The 18210-nt window shown below is 44.9% G+C and overlaps 1 protein-coding gene across 1 annotated transcript in view; it reads left to right on the top strand.

The window, feature by feature from the left end:
- Nucleotides 1-18210, top strand: part of DNAH9 (dynein, axonemal, heavy chain 9) — a 212133-nt gene that overhangs the window by 123970 nt on the left and 69953 nt on the right. Inside the window, exons 52-57 of the mRNA XM_009334073.1 lie at nt 2990-3178; nt 4487-4722; nt 6878-7000; nt 9108-9312; nt 14562-14726; nt 17133-17273. Coding sequence (XP_009332348.1) covers nt 2990-3178; nt 4487-4722; nt 6878-7000; nt 9108-9312; nt 14562-14726; nt 17133-17273 — 1059 coding nt within the window. The remainder of the gene's footprint in view (nt 1-2989; nt 3179-4486; nt 4723-6877; nt 7001-9107; nt 9313-14561; nt 14727-17132; nt 17274-18210) is intronic.

Genomic DNA, 18210 nt, shown 5'->3' with positions numbered 1-18210 from the left:
AGCCCTAAGAAAGGCAGATGTGGTCCCAATCATATCAAGGGTAGGCTTTCTAACAAGGCTAAGGGAATGTCAGCATGCGCTGAGATCAGCAAAAGGCACCGGGGAAAGCTTTTCTGCAGCTTTGTGAGTAGGATGGTGGTTCACGTTCATGAAAGAGTAACTCAGCTGAAACAGGTTTAGGGACAGCTCTGAGGTTGAATGGGACAAAGAAAAATCTGCGGCCTCTCGTTCTGCTCCTGGAAGGAGTCAGACTGCCCAGAAGGCAGTTTTCAGTGATTCAAAGGGGCAGATTTGTCAAGGCAGAAAGGCCATCGGAGGTATTATTGCTGGTGTCTGTTAGTTCTTTTGTTCATCAGAATAATCGTAAACTATCTGGATGAGATGGTGTGTAAACCGGTTGCACAGTTTCTCAGTAATACAAATACAGTAATGGTGGAGACTGTCTATAAAGGATTGTAAAAATGATACCAAGTGATGGAGGTATGAAATGCCAGGTAGAGAAATGTAAAGTAATGTATATTGGAAAAATCAGCTTTTACTTTACATGCCCTGTAAGTGATGCTGAGCTAGTTATTATCATTCAGGAATGAAATGATGGAGTTGAGAGTTGTGTGAGTATGTAAGCTCTGTGTTCCCAGAGGCAAAAAAAACCTCAATAAACTGAAAACCCCAGCCAAAATTGAATGTTAGGGTTTATTAAGAAAAGAAAAGAGAACAAAACAGAGAAAAATCACAATCTCACTGTATAAATACATTCTAAATAAATCTTGAATGTGCAGCTGTACGTCTGCCCCCTCTGCTGTACCTCAAAGGATGTAGTAGAATGGGAAATGGTGCAGAGAAGGTAACAATAAAAAGAAACCGGATAATAAAGATTACATCATTCAGTAAAGATTGCAAGGACAATCAAAAGGCTTCTTCTGTGTGAGAACTTACTGAATAGGCTAAAGCTCTTCAACCTCAAAAGGAGACAGCAGAAGGGCTATCAAAGGCTTGAAATCATGAGTGGTATGGAGAAGGTGACACAAGCGTGATTGTTCGCTCTTTTTCCACTGTGCTAACAGGTTTTAGCAATTGAAAAGGTCAGGCAGCACATCGAAGGATGTACTTTTTTTACAGAAAGCATAGCTAAACTGTGTATCTCCTGGCCACAGGATGCTGTAGGTGCCAAAAGGTTGGTTGCTATCCACGGCAGCTTAGACTCGGTGATGAAGGAAAAAATCATCAGTGGCTATTAAGCACAAAGGTACAAGCTCTGTTTCAGAAGGTCCTTAAACCTCCAGTTGTGGGAAGCTGGGAGATTATGTCAGGAACCATTCCCAGGTGCTTAGTTGTATGGTCTTCCCAAGTTATCTGTTAAGGACTGCTGTCAGCAGACAAGTTGCCGAAGGAGGTGGACCTTGGGTCTGGCCCGGTGGAGCTGTTCCTGTGGTTGTGTATTTCAGAGGGGAACTAGATCAACTTCTTTTGCTTAGCCAAGCAGAGCACATTCCCTAGAAAATACTGGCTCTTTATAAAAGCATCTGGAGGTACACATGGGCATGAAAGGAGAGCTGTCTGAGCTGGAGGACAGTGTCTGCATGAGAACCAATGGCATAAACTGTCCAGAAGTAAATTTGTGCTGGAAACCAAAAGGTGGCTCCTAACCCTCAGAAGGCAGCAAGATTCTGCTAGAAATAGGACTTGGTCAAGTTGGAACATGTGATGGTGGAATTCAGTGAGGATCTGAAGGTGGTGCCTTCCCATCCTGGGGACCCGCGTTCTGCATATCAGTTTAAGATGACAAAACAACCCGGTTTAGGGGAATGTGTTCATAAGGCTTATCATAGGGATTTGTGTTAGAGCTGGTCCTATTTGACATTTAACAGTGACCTGGAAGAAGGAGGCAACGCCATATTAGTCACATTTGCAGCACCCCTTATTTGGGAAGGTTTGCAAAAGAGAAGGATATAGAGGGATTTTTAATAAAAATGAGAAATGTGAGAAATAACCCTAAGCTCATGTGGACTGTATACTGAAGAATAAAAATGGAAAGTGCTGGTTGGCCCTGGTAATAGAATCGTGTGAGTAGAGGGGATCCGTACATTACATGGATGTTTCCAGAGCACCTTGACAACAGGAGAGTGATTGTGAATTTGACCATAAGGTTTGGCATTCTCGATCTCAAATCCATGAGGCCAACTTAAAACTGTTTTGGGTTTTTCTGGCTTGTGAACCTGAAGGATGCATTCCATTCATATTTCCAAGCTGTGTTTCTCAGTTAATAGAACTAAAGTTTTCTCCTTAAAAAAAAAAAAAAGGTGTGTGTGTCAGGATATCTCTTATAATCACAAGACTTCAGGAATGAGGGACCAATGGTACCCCGAAAAGTACCAGTGTTCAAAGAAGTTGTCCATGCATGTAGAAATATCTTATTTTACAAGGAGATGCTGTACCCTCTTCAAAGCTGGTAAGCCCCCAGTTGGACTGTTTGCGCATTGGATGCTCATGAAAAATGTCTACGAGGAAGTGTTTTCTGGACAGAGCCTTAAGGGAAAGAAAAATGTAGATCCAAGGGGATTGTGATCAAAATCCCATCTACCTGGGGTAATAATAAATTGTGTGAAATAGCTGAAGGTTGTGGCTGTTGGAGAGGAGTGCGCTGAGAGAGTGTGTCACGAGGTGTGAATCTGTGGCAGTAAGGCAATTAACAGCTGATGGGCTACCTCAGAAATCCTTATGCAGATATCTTTATATTCCTGCTGGGGAAGAGATGGATCCTCCCTTGATGATTTTAGAGGAGTTGTGGAGCCGACAGCTGAGATTTGACTGCAGGACCAGTCGAATGAATGGGACGGGGCAGGGGGTAGCAAAGTAACCGCTGAATATTTCCCATCCCCAGGTTTAGCAAATGACAATTGGCGTCAGGAACAAGGCATGAACATGGCCAGATCCTGAGTTATTGCTTAAAGAACCACTGTAATGATCAATTTGACTTGGGAAATTGTAGGTTGGGGGACTTGCCTCTGAGAATGTGAGATGGGCTGAAGCTGTGAAGAACTTCAAAGAGCAACAGAGCACCTTGTGTGGAGATGTCTTGCTGATTACGGCCTTCGTCTCCTACCTGGGCTACTTCACCAAGAAATACCGTCAAGACCTCCTGGATGGAATCTGGAAGCCGTATCTGCACCAGCTAAAAGTAAGCCCTGATTTCTCTGAAAAGCCATTGTTACTGGAATTAACACCCTGACGTCCACAAGGTGAGGGGATCCCCAAATGAGGGGCATCCCTGTGTCCAACATCAAGCTGGACTGAGGAGCAGGACATAGCCACACTTGATTTACTCCTCTCTGGGGAAGATGTTGTGGTGTCCTTGCTCCATGCAAGTGACCCGATTCCTCCATGTACAGAGGAAAATCCCCGATGCAGCAACCCAAACATGGAGCCCAGTACCAGTGCCGGGCAGTTTTAACCAGGCGTCAGGGATGGCCTAGATGGAGGAAGGTAGTACGGAGAAGGAATTGCTTGGAGCAGGCAGAGCTCACTGCCAGCTCTCTAGTAGGCTTGGAAAAACTCCAGATGGTTCTTCATGCTGGGCACAAGCTCTGTTCATGCTGGTCATGCCTCTCAGCTGGTCTTACCCATGTCTTGCTGTTTGGACCATTGCGCTTCAAACTTGTTTAATATTTTACTAATTTTTAGCAGGTTCTCTCATACATCAGTACATGCAAGTGCTCGGTCTCCTGCAGGATTGAGCTTTTGCACATCAGTACAGTAACTGGATATTATAAATCCTGGTGAAATGCCAAGAAGCTTTTAAATAAGGTCTCAATGGGGCAGTGATGCCCAAATCAAAAAGCTGAGAAAATCAGCAAGTTCCTTAGGATGAGAGAGGAAAAACTTCATTCTGCATTTCTTAATATTAAGCCAAAAATTTAGTCAAGAAAGGCAATATTGTTCCAAAAATTACTTGACTCTGTGCTTAGAAATTTCAAGGAAGAGTCTGTATTTCTAGTGGAAAATTAAAGGCCCATTCTGCTCAGATAACTGGCACAGATAACTTTCTGGTTGTCGCACCCAGAAATGGCCTCCCATGTCAGCGAAGTGTTTCTGGAACTGCTAATGCTGTTTTGCAACACAACAGCAGGCTTACGAGGGTGTTAATTATATTCTTCCAAGCTGTCATCTCAGAGATCTTGTACATGGCAGTGTCATCTGAGCCTGCTTGGCTGGGCTGTGGTCCTTCGGGGTGCTTAGTGCTCTGCAGGCAAAAATCTTTGGGTTGCTTGCATAATTTGCGTTCATTCACAACAGGATTGGGAAATGCTTAAATACTAGATCAAAGCTGTCCTGTAGAATGGGAAGCCACTGATAAATATGAATTATCAGTTTTTAATTAAGCCAACTTTTCTTGAAATATTTTCCTTGCTCATCTCTGGAATATGTTGCAAGTCACACTCGCCGCTTTTTGCCGACACACTAGGAAGCATTTCTCCTTTCCTCCTAGGTGCCAATCCCTGTAACTCCATCCCTCGATCCTCTGACCATGCTGACAGATGACGCTGATGTAGCGGCTTGGCAGAATGAGGGCCTGCCAGCTGATCGGATGTCCACTGAAAATGCCACCATCCTCACCAACTGTGAGCGCTGGCCCCTCATGGTGGATCCCCAGCTGCAGGGTATCAAATGGATCAAAACAAAGTATGGCGAAGACCTCCGAGTGATCCGAATCGGGCAGAAGGGGTAAACATCAGCCTTACCACATGATAATACCTTTTAATGATTATCTGCCTGTCATATTTGATGAACAGCGTATATTTAACTGCAACCATCTGAGCCAACCACATTGAGGAAAACCCTCAAATGTATTTGCGCATTAGCTGCTTATTCATTACGAAAATGATAGAGATTTCTCATTAAATAGAGGGTCTGTTTAGTGCTTGGCTCAGTTACCATAGAAACTCCTCTGAAACTGAGATGGAGAGAGCTATGTGCTGGAGGCTGAGCTACGTGTAGGACTATGGCATCCTCCATTGGGCTTGTCCTATGTGTCGTGTCCTGACTGAGTTTCACCCAGGAGGGTGAGTAGGGCTTCCTACATCTTGGAAGAAGAGAGAGGGCCTGGGCACAGAGGGTGAAGCTGCCATGAGGGTCACCATGCCCTGAAGACCAGCTGGGCTAACTCTGCTCCCATGCTGGCACCAGCTAGGAGGTTCTCATTGCGGCACCCCTGCATTGATATTGCTAAATCTTTTATGGGAAGGCTTTTCCACTCCTGGCTCTTATCTCTAGTCAGCGCACAGACCAGTCTTCTGCTATCTCAGTTTACACCTACTTCTGCCCAGTAGTGAGGAGTCCCAGCTGGGAGGGAGCAGACCCAGAGTCAAATCCCTGCTTGGGTATGAGCACTGAGATTATTTTTTTTAATACAGAGCAAAGCAACAGGCCAAGCTTGGTGCTTGCAAAGTCATATAGATTTGGAGATGTCTTGGGGTTGCCAGGTTGTTTTGCTGGTGCCTCCTCTGCTTTCCTCATAGAAAATAACAAGAAGCTATTAGATTTGAGCTCGTGTGGGATGAAAATACAGGTCATTTTTCATTAGAGCAAGTTTCTGTTTCCTGACCACCCTGGTCACCATGCCTTGCAGTTACTCAAAGCAGTCTGTGGAAAAGTAAGGATCCCAGATGAGGCATCTAAATACAAACCTCCAGTATGGGACGAGAGGAATATACCCTGCAACATTCATATGCTGCCTTTACAACTTGCTGTGCAAACCCAGCATCTCTTTTTCCCCTCCCTCCGCGGCCATACACCAGGCCGGGAGGTACTCTAAGAGGGGAGTTTAATGTGTTGCTGTGATGTCTCAGGGCCGTTGTCTAAAAGCATCATTCACTGCCCCATTACAGTAAATAGGGGAGTGTTTCATCATCTGAGAAATGGTGCTTCTTTGCTTTCAGCTGCTTTAAGAAGTTTAAACCCAAACCCCTCTCTCCTTCAGGAAAGGGCCATTTGAGCAGTTTTGGGTCAGCTGCTGTCATTCTCTCTGACTTTCTTTGTATGAAATATTCCTGGACTCAGAAAAATGGGGGCTGCTGATCAAGGATGGGGTTTGCATTGTGTCAACATATTCCTTTAAAGGCTGGGCCTAAAGGTCACTCTGAACATCTTGTCTTAGATCTTTCTATCACCTCTTGAGGTCCCAAACTCTCTAGCTTAGACGAGGAACCTAAATTTTAGCCGGTGTTGTTAGTTGGAGTGATTCAGTGCAACAGTGATGGTGTAACAGAGCCCTGAGCATCCTCAGGACCTGCACAGGGCCCTTCTCTTCTCTTTGCAGAGAAGTAAGTTGCGTGAAGTGCAGAGCAGCCCTGAAGGAGAGAGCACAAGCGCTTGACCCTGCCCTTCCTGATACAAAGCATCCCAATGCAGAGCATCCCTGTTTCACAGTTAGGCACTGGGCAAAGGGGTCCAATTCCCTCATGAGGAAAGAAGCTGTCCTAAACGTGACCCTAAACCCTGGGCAAAATGGAGCTGAAACCTGCTCTTCGTCCTTGCTTTTATGCAAGATTAACTGCACCAGTGGGTTCTGGGGGAAACAAAGTATTTACTAAAAATAACTCCAAGCTGTCCCATCTTTGTTCACTGATGCCTATGCTCTTTTCTTGGGAAAGAAGACACAGTTATTATTGCTTGCCCTTGGGAGGTCTGAGGCCTGATTCTCTTTGTTGTACAGCCAAGACTCTGCCAGTGCCACTTTCTGCACCAGATGTTGACACCCCTCTTTCTCTCTCACAGCTGCTGGCACGTGTATGTTGCTGCCTGTCCCCCTTGCATCCTCCTTGCCGCAAAGCATTGCATCCAGCCTTGCTGCGGCGGGTACTGATGTTGTTTCCCACAGGTATTTGGACACGATGGAACGAGCCCTGGCTGCAGGAGAACTGGTTTTGATTGAAAACCTGGAGGAATCGGTGGATCCAGTTTTGGGGCCGTTACTGGGGCGAGAAACAATCAAGAAAGGAAGGTGAGCTTCGGGGAGGTTTAATGGCATGTGTGAATGGGTCCTTTGTGCTGTTGTGCTTTCTGTTCCTGACCTCAAATTGTGGGTGTTCATATACAGCAGCACTAACATCCTGCCTTCAGAAATGAGGGCATTTTAAATCAGGCAATCACAGGTAATTCAGTCATAGGATGGCTTTGAAATAAACCTACATTTTTCATTTTGTTGGACAGTGTCATTCAAACCTCATGTGGAAGCGAGACCTGTAATTCTCCTTTTATACAGACCTTGGTGTCTGTAATTGGCTATCCTGACACTGAATTATTACCAAAATAGCTAGTGCTGTTGTGAAGAAAAAATAACCTTGAATTTTAGCAAACACCGTGCACCGCTTAGGAATACTGCTACACGTTTAAGCATTAAGAATATATAAGTGTTTCTTAATGAGGTCAAGTTCTTCATGGCAGCTGCTGATCACCCTTCAGCCGAGAGGAGGTCAGCAAAAGGGGCAGCAAGGCAGTTCACTTTTTCCTTCTTTCTGTATGTAAAGTAAAATAAACACATTTTTAGTGTGTGCTCAAATAATGGCAACAAATAAAACCTCGTGCTCAACACTGAACTTGATTCAGGGACTCTTTTGATGTTGTTTTGCTGGCTTTCGCAGAGTGGACTCGTCTGCCTTTATAAAGTTGCATGTTGTTTGGGCTTTTAAATGTCTCTTTTGCTGACAACTTTGCTGCTCGCAGGAGCCCGGCATGGGTTGACCTCTGTACCTGCTGCAGTGCCTCGCAGTGCAGTCCTGCTCTTGGCTTTGTGCAGTAAATAATAAAAAGCCTGCTAAGCTCTGCCTTTCACATTCCTTAAGTTCTTTGAGGATCATTTCCTTACTTGCCTAAAATATCCTAGGATGATGTAAACTGCTGGGAAAGGCAAGCTGTTTGGAAAGTTTGCAGGGGAAAACATCATGAGAAGGCTGGCTAATCGTGGGTTCAGCTGCAGGATGGAGGGAAGGATCATTTCAGAGGGAATGACGGTCCCAGTGAAGGGGATTAAAATGTTTGAAAGCGGAGATGGGAGTACAGCAGAGGTGGTGGGCCTCCTGAGCCCCCCTACAGTGAAAAACTCAGTCATCCCCTTTTGGGACTGTATGTCTCTGCTCTCAAAACTCCTTGTGAGATCAAGTGTTTCCTAAGAAAGGGAAAATAAGTCATAAATCGAATAAAAAGTCTGTGGGTTTTCTGTTTTCCAGGACATGAGTCCAGACCCCACAGATAGATGCTGGTAGTCCCAGAGCAAGAAGGTTTTTTGAAGTTGGGGCTCTCAGCAGTATTTCTGGGTGCTGCTGTGAGCTGCATGTACTGTGTGATTTCTCTCTGCCTCAGTTTCACAGCAGTAAAAGCAATCGAGGTGGCCAAGAGGACACCTAGTGAGCTGATGTTTGACTGAAAAGTGTATTCAAATTCCCTTCATAACACCACTGTTCCCGTAACAGTCCAACTGCATACCTGAAAGCATTTCCAGTTTCTCTTTTCCTCTGGTTCCCATGGGCTTTGTTAAACTTGGGCTCACAGTATGTTGATTCCTGGGGTCTCTGTAAGTTCTAGACTTGATTTCAGCAATGCAGAACAGGAGAAGTTTGGGTTTTCCTGAGTGATGTTACCTCCCAGGAATGGCAACCAGCCGCTCTCCTAATCTGGCTTCACTGCTCAAGCTCATTGTGACCACAGAGTTGGCCTGATCTGAGCCAACAGACTAGGCAATTTTAACTGTGGCTAATTAAAATCTCAATGCTGAGAGGCTTTTCCTCCATGTAATTCCAACTTTAGGTAGAACAGAGCCTCTGTAAAAAGTAAGAAGGGTTCATGGTTGAACTGGCCATCCTGCTGCTGGAAACTGTGAGCCTTCTCAAATAGGATCCAAAATTCAGGGGCAACTGTCTCGGGTTTTTATCCTAAATCAGAAGTGATTCAGGTGTGTCCAATTTAAAATACTTTTTGCTTTAATAGTGATTTCTGTGTGAAGAGTGCAAAGTCCCATGCTGGTAGATGCCATTGACCGATACCACCATTTGTCTTTGGGTGAAATGTCCTGGAAGAAACATGTGCTCATGCTCCTTTTGTTCTCATTTCAGGTACATCAAGATTGGGGACAAGGAGTGTGACTTCAACCCTGCTTTCCATCTCATCCTCCACACAAAGCTGGCAAACCCCCATTTCCAACCTGAGCTGCAGGCACAGTGCACCCTCATCAACTTCACCGTCACGCGAGATGGCCTAGAGGACCAGCTGCTCGCGGCGGTGGTCAACATGGAGAGGCCTGACTTGGAAGAGCTTAAGGTCAGTAGCTGGCAGTTTACACTGGGAGCAAGTATAAATGATAATAATAACATTAATAATAATAATAAATTATTATTATTATTATTATTGCAATTTAAAATAAATAGCATTTCATGTGCAAGGTTGCAGAGATTGCTGAGCTTGTCGCAAAATCGGGGGATTTCCCTTGAATGACAAACATTGAGGAATTTTTTTCTTCAGTCTTTTGTTTTACTTGGTACTTTGGGAACACTTAAACTGCAATTTCAAGTTCTTCCTCCAAAAATTTGGGTAAGAATCTCTTTCTTTTCTTACTCCTCTTGGAAATGGAAACTGAGATTCTCATTATATCAGGTTTTTCTGGACTTCACAGATTTAATTTTGGAGGTAGGATTAATTCACTTAATTTCAGGCATTTATGGTATAGGATTCCCACTGTAAATATTGTGAGGCTGGTAATGAAATTTTTCTGTTCTGGTTCTTCCTCCCACTTGTTTGTAACAGGCCAAAATGTTCTCTCTCTCTCTCTTTTAATAAGTATGGCTTCAGTTTCAAGATAATTTTCTAAAGAAAATCCTTTGTTCTAATGACACATTTAACAATGTAACGAATATGTATAATACTAAATATTTACTGAGAGTGGGAATAAATTTACTGCACACGTTCAGTCAGGCCAGGCCAGTTTTGTAATAATCTTTTCATTTAATGAGGTTCTAAAGTACGTTAGCTGTGCAGCCTTAATGATGCATTTAGTTTTAACCAGGCTCATGTGCTAACGAGCCAAAAGATGGCATCAAAAATACATAATGAACGGATTTAATGGGTAAGCCATCGCTATCTCGCTGGGACCGTGAGAGACCCAAAGCCTCTTGATCAGGCACCCGTCGCACACGCTCAGCAAATGCCACAAACAGCCTCTTTCCTTTGCTGATTTGCACTGAAGGGGGTTGGGGGGTGACCACGAATAGCGTAGTGGTGTCATTAACTGCTGTTATGTTAAGGACCGTTCCTCTTAGCCTTGGCAGCATCACTGTAATGGTTGCTGTCACAATAAGAAAGACAAATTTAATATCATGTGCAGTCAACAAATCCACAATTAGGCTCTGAAAATTACTAACTCAAAATCGGCAGCACTTCCCTCCCATGCTGTAAAAGAACTGTGTATTAGAAAACAGTGAAAATGATGTGAACTGGGGATCACATCTTTTGAACTCCCTGCTTCTTCAGGGCATGTGTGTTGTGGAAGAAGGAGGTTGGGCACAGGATGAGGAAAATGCGTCCCCGGGTGACACCTATGCCACCGGCTGTGGGGCATGTGGGGCTGTAGTCTCGCTTCAGAAAGCACTGAGCGGGTACAGATTGGTGTGGGATGTAATTTCCTTTAAGAATTTTTAAGACCAAGACCTTTATCTCTATATCACCGCAGGCCACCGGCTGTGGGGCATGTGGGGCTGTAGTCTCGCTTCAGAAAGCACTGAGCGGGTACAGATTGGTGTGGGATGTAATTTTCTTTTCCTTTAAGAATTTTTAAGACCTTTCTCTCTATATCACCGCAGCAAGATAATATCAGAGCCCACTCTCTCTCCTCTCCCTCTTGTCTACTTCCCTCCTGCTACAGTCCTGCTGCCCCAGCAGATATCAGGGAGGAGAAAACCTGCCTGGTATTCAAGATGTTCTGCTGGATGGGGAACAGTCAGTCAAAAAAATCTCTTCCCTGCTGGGATAAAAGCAGGGACTTGTCTCCTTAGACATGGTGAGGGGGGCTGGCAATGGCTGCAGGGGCACTGACCTCTGCTGATGACTGCTGGCCAGGGGCTCTGTACCTTCTTCTGCCCCTAGTCTGTTTATTGATGTGGAAAAAGCCACTAGGGCTGTTGTCTGACAGCTGGGGGGAGCTCCTTGAAGACACAGATTTGAATCTTTGGATTCCCCAAAAGAGAGACCACTTCTCTAGGTGTGTTTTAATCCATCCTCTCTACCCTGGGACAAAGGGGACAGGCGTTTGGTGTCTGGGGAAGGCTTAGGGCTCTGGCTTGTGGGCAGATGGAGATGACTCCTACAGTACTGCACAATAGTTACTGAGCTCAAAATCTTGTTATTGGTAAAGATGGAGGACACCTTATAGGTGGAGCCCAGAATTTATTGTTAATAACCTAATCAAAATTCATCAAACAGCTATTATTAATCCAATTATTATAACACTAACTTTTTTTAAATGTTTCCTCAACACAACCTGTTTCCATAATCTTTTTATTCATTGATTTCCAGTTATTCAGGCTTTCTGTTGCTTCGTATCTTTGAAGCTATGTTTATCTGATTCACAGGATTGCACTCCTGTTACAATGGGTGTTCAGAGTCTGCGACCACATTGGCACTCTACCATGTTTTGATTCTAGAGACAGATCAGTCTGTCCAGAATAACTACTTGCTCTGACTCTAAATTAAAGCCAGGCTAAAACAGGTCAAGGCAGTAGTGACCTGGCTGTGAGACAATCACAGCTAAGAGAAGCTGAAACCAGTTTAGGCCAAGGCAAGCAAAGCCAAGTCCTGAGACCTTCCCTCTCAGGTCAGTACAACCCCCCTGGCCTTTAACTAGTCTCATTTTCAATTTCCTTTTGCAAGGATGACTGTGGTCCGTGTGCTGGTGGTGCCGCGTGTGGTCCAAGTAGTCTTACCGGGGCTGGTTTTATGTATCTCCCACCTTCACCAGACTTCACTGTTTGGACTGAAATGTCTCAAATGATATTTGCCTCAAATTCATTGTCTGTTTAGTGCAGAGAGCAGCCTTAGGAAGAATATTTTGGCAGCTGCGTCCCAAGCTATAGGTGGATAAGCCATGAGTTAGGGTCCTGCCTTGCTGATTCAGTAGGTAAAGTGTGTGTGAAAGTCTCTGCACATTTAGGCTGTGATGGACAGTGTTGCGGTTCTTCTTCAGGAAAGAAGGTGCTCTGCAGGAATGGACTGAAAATACAGGGATTTTTGTTTTCTTTCTCTGGTTTGTGATGTTAAAATAATACATTAAAACCAGCAGAAAGGTCAAGGAGAGGAAGGTGGCTACTGTGGCTGAGCTAGGAAGGGGTTGGCAGAGAATCCTACAAAACTGGCCTGTAGCTCTGGTGATTATTTCTTTTTTCCCCCATGGAACGAAATTTTGAGGGCTCTCAGAGTAACCTGTTTCCCAGAAGTAGCACTGTTATATATCAGCTGTGAAATAACAGATAATGAGCTCCACTGCAGAAATAAGAAATTATGACCTTGCTACTGCTGAAAACAATAGCATGATAAAGCTGCAACAGATGCAGGCTGTTGTGGGGAGTACAGCATTGTATGCACTTCTAAGGGTGCGTTTCAGAAATTGCGTGGTGATTACAAACTATTGGAGCAAAAATCACACACGTATCCTCATTAATAACTCCAGGGCTTACAGTCCATGGTCTGGAATAATAGCTTGCAAAATGTCATTTTTCAAGGCATGCTATGCTTGAATGACAGGAAAGCACAAAATTAGCCATGTTAGTTTTCTGTTTCAAGACTTGTAAAATATTTACCACCATGGGCAAACTCCTGTGTGTAATGCCTACAGAACAGGCCTTTAAAAACAGCCATTTATAGCTGAAATACCAATAAGGGGCATGCTTCAGTGCACACTCTGCTGAATACTTGGGCTGACATTAACATGGAATGAGCGTGTGTGCAGCAAGTATATGAAATTTCAGCCCAAATATTGGAAGATGACTTATTAATGAAACAGTTAGTTAATCTGCTTGAAAATCTCTGACAACAGAGCAAATACTACTGGCTCCCTTATGTGTTGTGGGGTTGGAAGAGACATAGGGTCACATTTCCCATTTCTGGGGCTCTTCCAACCCACGTGGTTGGAAGGTGTGGGTATGTTTTCCAAAAACTGTCTTGGAGCATTAAATCACTTGGTTTATGACACTGAATCTGTCATGTGCCAGTCGCCGTGGCCCAGAACTTGTCTCTAGCATCACATCTTCTACTTCATGGAGCTGGCTATTTTTTGCAGGACTGTAAAACACTCTTTTGCAGGTTACTTGAATTTATTGGTTGTGTCATTTAAATGCAGTCTGAGGATTTAAAACTGTGTGCCGCACAGTAGTGTTTTACGTACCAGGGTGTTAGCGATTGACTTCATTTATGTAAAGAATAGTCACCAGGCTTATACCCTAGCAGCATCCAAATCAGATGCACAGTTTTCCCACAGGATGTTTTCTGTGGTAACGCTAAAAATAGGCGTTCACAATAGGACCATATAATGGAATAACATAATATACCTGAAATCCAGGAAAGATGCCATTTCCCCGAGCAAACACATAGAATAGGGCAATCACATTTCATGGGAGAAAGCCTATTCTGGAGGATCAGTTCAAAAAGGAGCCAGATGAGAGTCTTTGTTTCCACCATGGACGGCATTAATGACTGGGATTTCTGCAGAAGAGAGGGAAAAGGAACAAGTGTCTGGGGAGAACAGAGGGGGCATTTCACAGAAGTTGGAAGAATTTGCACTATCATGCAGAAGATCTGCCCTTGAGGCAAGATGGTTGTTACTGATCTGTATCTACTTGGCGGTCTCTGTGCTGAGTTTGCAAATCCTTTGGCAGGGGGACTTTGTCTTTGCATGTACAGCTTCTAGCGCTGGAAGCCACTGGTCCCAGTGAGATCTCAAGGCCAGAATACAAACAGGAGCAGCAATGAAGTGAGGCTGTGACTTTGCCCTCAGTTCTGAGCCTGAGATGCATTGTGCTCATCTCTGGACCCAAGTGACCTTGCTGTTGTTTTTGCCATCAGGTTTTAACCCCGTGGTCCTCTTTGCTGGTGTGACTGGTGTTGGTGTGTAGTGGCAAGTGCAGAGGTTCACCAGGAGGGGTGAGAAGCAGCAGGGACTATCCAGGCTGACTTGAGCCCAATAAATAGATACTTCTAAGACAGAGATGCAGGATGTATGTTTGAGATGGGGGATGAAAATCTTTTCCTCCTGATTAATTTCCAGCATTTTAATACATTGCCAGTGAAAGGGCACAGTTCTCCTGGTGCTTTCTGTGCTGTTCAAGGTTTCTCTGAGTGAATGGCTTGTTGTATATGGAGAGATCCCCAGAGCTCTGCCCATGCCCAGGGGTTGCAGAGAGCAGGAGTAAGTGATATTGGACTATGGCAATTGTCAGTTAGAAGCCTGTTCCCATGTGAAGGTGGTTAATCCTTACTTTACCACGTGTTTTGTGGCTAAAACTTTCTGAATTTATTATTTGCAGTCAGATCTCACAAAGCAACAGAATGGATTCAAAATCACCTTGAAAACATTAGAGGACAACTTGCTCTCTCGGCTGTCATCAGCATCTGGGAACTTCCTGGGAGACACAGCGTTGGTGGAGAACTTGGAGATCACTAAACAGACAGCTGCAGAAATTGAAGAGAAGGTACAAAGACAGTGATAGCCTAGAGAAAAGCATGTGTGTGATGTTATCTTTAAGGATTCCTGGGTGGAACCTAACTTCTTTATTCTGCCCATCTCTGCCCCTACTGCTGAGTAGAGAATAGAAAGTGGTATAAATTTAAGTGCTCTGCATTCTGGACAACTTCAGGCCATTTAGTTCTCTGGAGCTTTTGTATGTTAAATGGCCTATTTAAGACCAAAAGAAAACATCAGTGCCTGACATAAAGACAATAAAATTTACACACTGTATCAGGGCAGCTTTAAACTGTTCCAGGTAATCCTGAATACATCACACTTCCCCAATTAAGCTGGATTTCAGTACTGACCTGGGACTGGAATCTGTTATGTTTGTGATCTCAAGTAAATCTGCAAGACCTTGGGTATTTCATACCTTTCCATTCCTTAGAGTATAAATCAGCATTTGTATTAGCTCTGCAGTGTTAGCATTGCCACCTACCTAGTTCACCTTGCTGGCTAGATGGGGTTAGTTAAACGCACAGTGGTTTTCCCCTGCCACTGAGGGAACTTGAGAAGTGTAGTTGTCATGCCAGGATTGCGATAGGACTCCTGTATGGCCATTCTTAACTGCTTCCCTCCGCAGTTCTCCCATCTTCACAGCCCACACTTGTCCTCCTCCAGCCCACTGGCCCATGCTGCCTGAATAAGTTACCCATGTGCTGGGGTTGGGCTGGAACTGCCTCTCACTTCCCAGTGCTGTAGCCCCAGCGACCAAGCACCTAAGTGATCCTCGTTAAAATGTGGAATTGTTTCTGCTAGCCGTTTGTGGCACATCAGATGCATTCAGCTCCCTAAGGAGGGTTTGCTTGAACCGCCAAAGGGGATGTTGAAGGGATGTTTTGACCTGGCAAGCTTGGCATCTCCCTCTTGAAGTAGGCATTCTTGAAGTGCTTCAATTTCTAAACAAGTTGTGGTTGTAAAGTTGGTCACTGCCAGCTCTGTGGCAACAGGGATGAATTTTGGAGTTTGCACCTGTTTTTTATGAGTTTGGTACCCACATGGAAAGCTGTCTCAGGGCCCCGTTAGAGGTCTGCCTCTCAAGTCAACCCTTACTCTGTTCTTGGTCTGTCTACCCAAAGAAAAACATTCAGCCAACATTTTTCCTCCTATGGAAGTCCTTCCTGCTCTATTTATGGAAAGTAACTGTCTTCCCCACCTCTGGCTTTTATTTTACTAGATTTATTAATTGTTTTGGGGATGGGATATTTAAAAATTAGTTGCCTAAGTCTAAGTTAGACTCTGGGCTCCCTTTATAGTCAGTGGAGAGACATGGGTGCTTGCCAGAAGTGGGACTCATCAATGTAGACAGGTGATTCATGGCCCACGCAGATGCTTGTTTCTGCAGCAGACGTTGAAGCTGCTCTTTGGGGGACTCAGATATTACAGTCCTTCATTGCTCATGGGGATGTGCAAACAGGCTAATCCCACAGATCCCAACATGTGTTGGTTGCACACAACAGATAAAGGCTCAGTCTGTGCTTCATTGGGAAGGATTGATGTGCCCCAGCCAGATGTGCTCACATCAGCTCAGGTCACAGCAGAGGGAGACCCAGTGGTGTGCGTTTCAGTGGGGGCTGTGTCATGCCCTGCTGGCTTGTACAACATGTGCTGAGCCCTTTTCTGCCACATCCCCATTGCATGGTTTGCTGAGCTAGCTGGATCAGCACTGGCTCGGCAGCATGTGGCTGTGTTGCAAGACACTTATGACTGTACATAGCCAGAGCCTAAAATAATCCCTGAGAGGCTCGAGGATGTCACTTTATGCTGCTGAAGTGGAATGAAAGAATGAACAGGACTGAGATGATAACGGGGTGATGTATCTGCCAAAACAATTTTCACCATGTCCATCATAGCAGCTATGCAGATACCTGGCCAGCAAGGTAGGGGTGCGTTAAATGCTGGTGAGGAAAGGCAGCAAATAGCCGTTACAAATTAGCAGTTCTCAGTCTGGGGGAAGCTGCCTTGAGAGCAGCACTAAGTCTGTTCAGCCCTGTGTTATTAATGACCTGCACAGGAGGGGGGCAATTAACAGGAGAAACTCATTGATGAGAAAAACAATTCCAGTTAGTAAAGAGCAGGTATCCTACTGAGAAGCCTGGAAGGGGCTTGGGAAAACAGAGGATTGGGCAACGGGGTGGTAAATGCAGTTAAATGGAGAATATGCTAGAGGAAGGGGGATGCTGGGAGCGGGTGGCTCAAGCCTGGCTGCATCACGGTTCAGAGGGCAGAGGCTGGTCCCTGCAGTGGTCACATGTGGGTTGCCCACTGCCTGGCCTGCCACCTTTGTGGCAGATATCAACCCTCCCCTGGGCTGCATACTCAATTCACAAAGATGTTTTCACAGTAATTTTGTTCTGTGTTTTCCTCTCAGGTCCTGGAGTCTAAGATCACAGAAACCAAGATTAACGAGGCCAGAGAGCACTACAGGCCTGCCGCCGCGCGGGCCTCTCTGCTGTACTTCACAATGAATGACCTCCATGCCATCCATCCCATGTACCAGTTCTCTCTGAAGGTACTGTCCCCATGAGCTGCAGGCTGTGCCCACGGCTGCGGGAGGCAGTGCCACTGTTTCTCTCTCTTACTGAGGTTCAAAGTCATCATCATGGGCCTCTTGGGAATATTTGAATTCCCAGACAAAAAGGTGATCTAACCTAAACCTTTCTGCTGTTTTAGTTTTATGGAAAAGTTTCCTGGAATTTATTTCTTTATATGTCTACTTAACATAGATTACTCTTAACTTGTGTTGTGACAGTGTTTACCACTCATTGGGAATGATTTGTCCAAAACTCGCTGCAAATGTTGAGCAGAGTGTGTTCATCGCTGCCCTCAGTGGAAGGAGCAGAGTTTCAGCAGCACCTGCAAAGACCTAGTGAGTGGTGGTCTGAATGCCAACAGAAAAGGTCCCTCTGTGTTGAGTACTGAGGGTGGGCCAGGGTCCCTATTCAGGTCTTAATTTGCCAGTCAGCCCACTGCAGGTGGTCAGGTTGGGATCAGGTTAGATGAGCCTTAATTAGAATCATAGAATCGTTTAGGTTGGAAAAGACCTTTAAGATCATCAAGTCCAACCCTTAACCTAACACTGCCAAGTCCACCACTAAACCATGTCCCCAAGCACCACTTCTACAGGTCTTTTCAATACCTTCAGGGATGGTGACTCAACCACTTCCCTGGACAGCCTGTTCCAATGCTTGACAACCCTTTCAATGAAGAAATTTTTCCTCATGTCCAGTCTAAACCTCCCCTGGTGCAACTTGAGGCTGTTTCCTCTTGTCATAGAATCATAGAATCATAGAATCATTAAAGGTTGGAAGAGACCTCCAAGATCATCGAGTCCAACCATCAACCCAACACCACCATGCCCACTAAACCATGTCCCTAAGCGCCTCATCTACCCGCCTTTTAAATACTTCCAGGGATGGTGACTCAACCACTTCCCTGGGCAGCCTGTT

Source organism: Pygoscelis adeliae, unplaced genomic scaffold, assembly GCF_000699105.1.
Source record: "Pygoscelis adeliae isolate BGI_AS28 unplaced genomic scaffold, ASM69910v1 Scaffold11, whole genome shotgun sequence".
NCBI classification, from domain to species: Eukaryota; Metazoa; Chordata; class Aves; order Sphenisciformes; family Spheniscidae; genus Pygoscelis; species Pygoscelis adeliae.
This window is presented reverse-complemented; position numbering and strand designations above follow the sequence as displayed.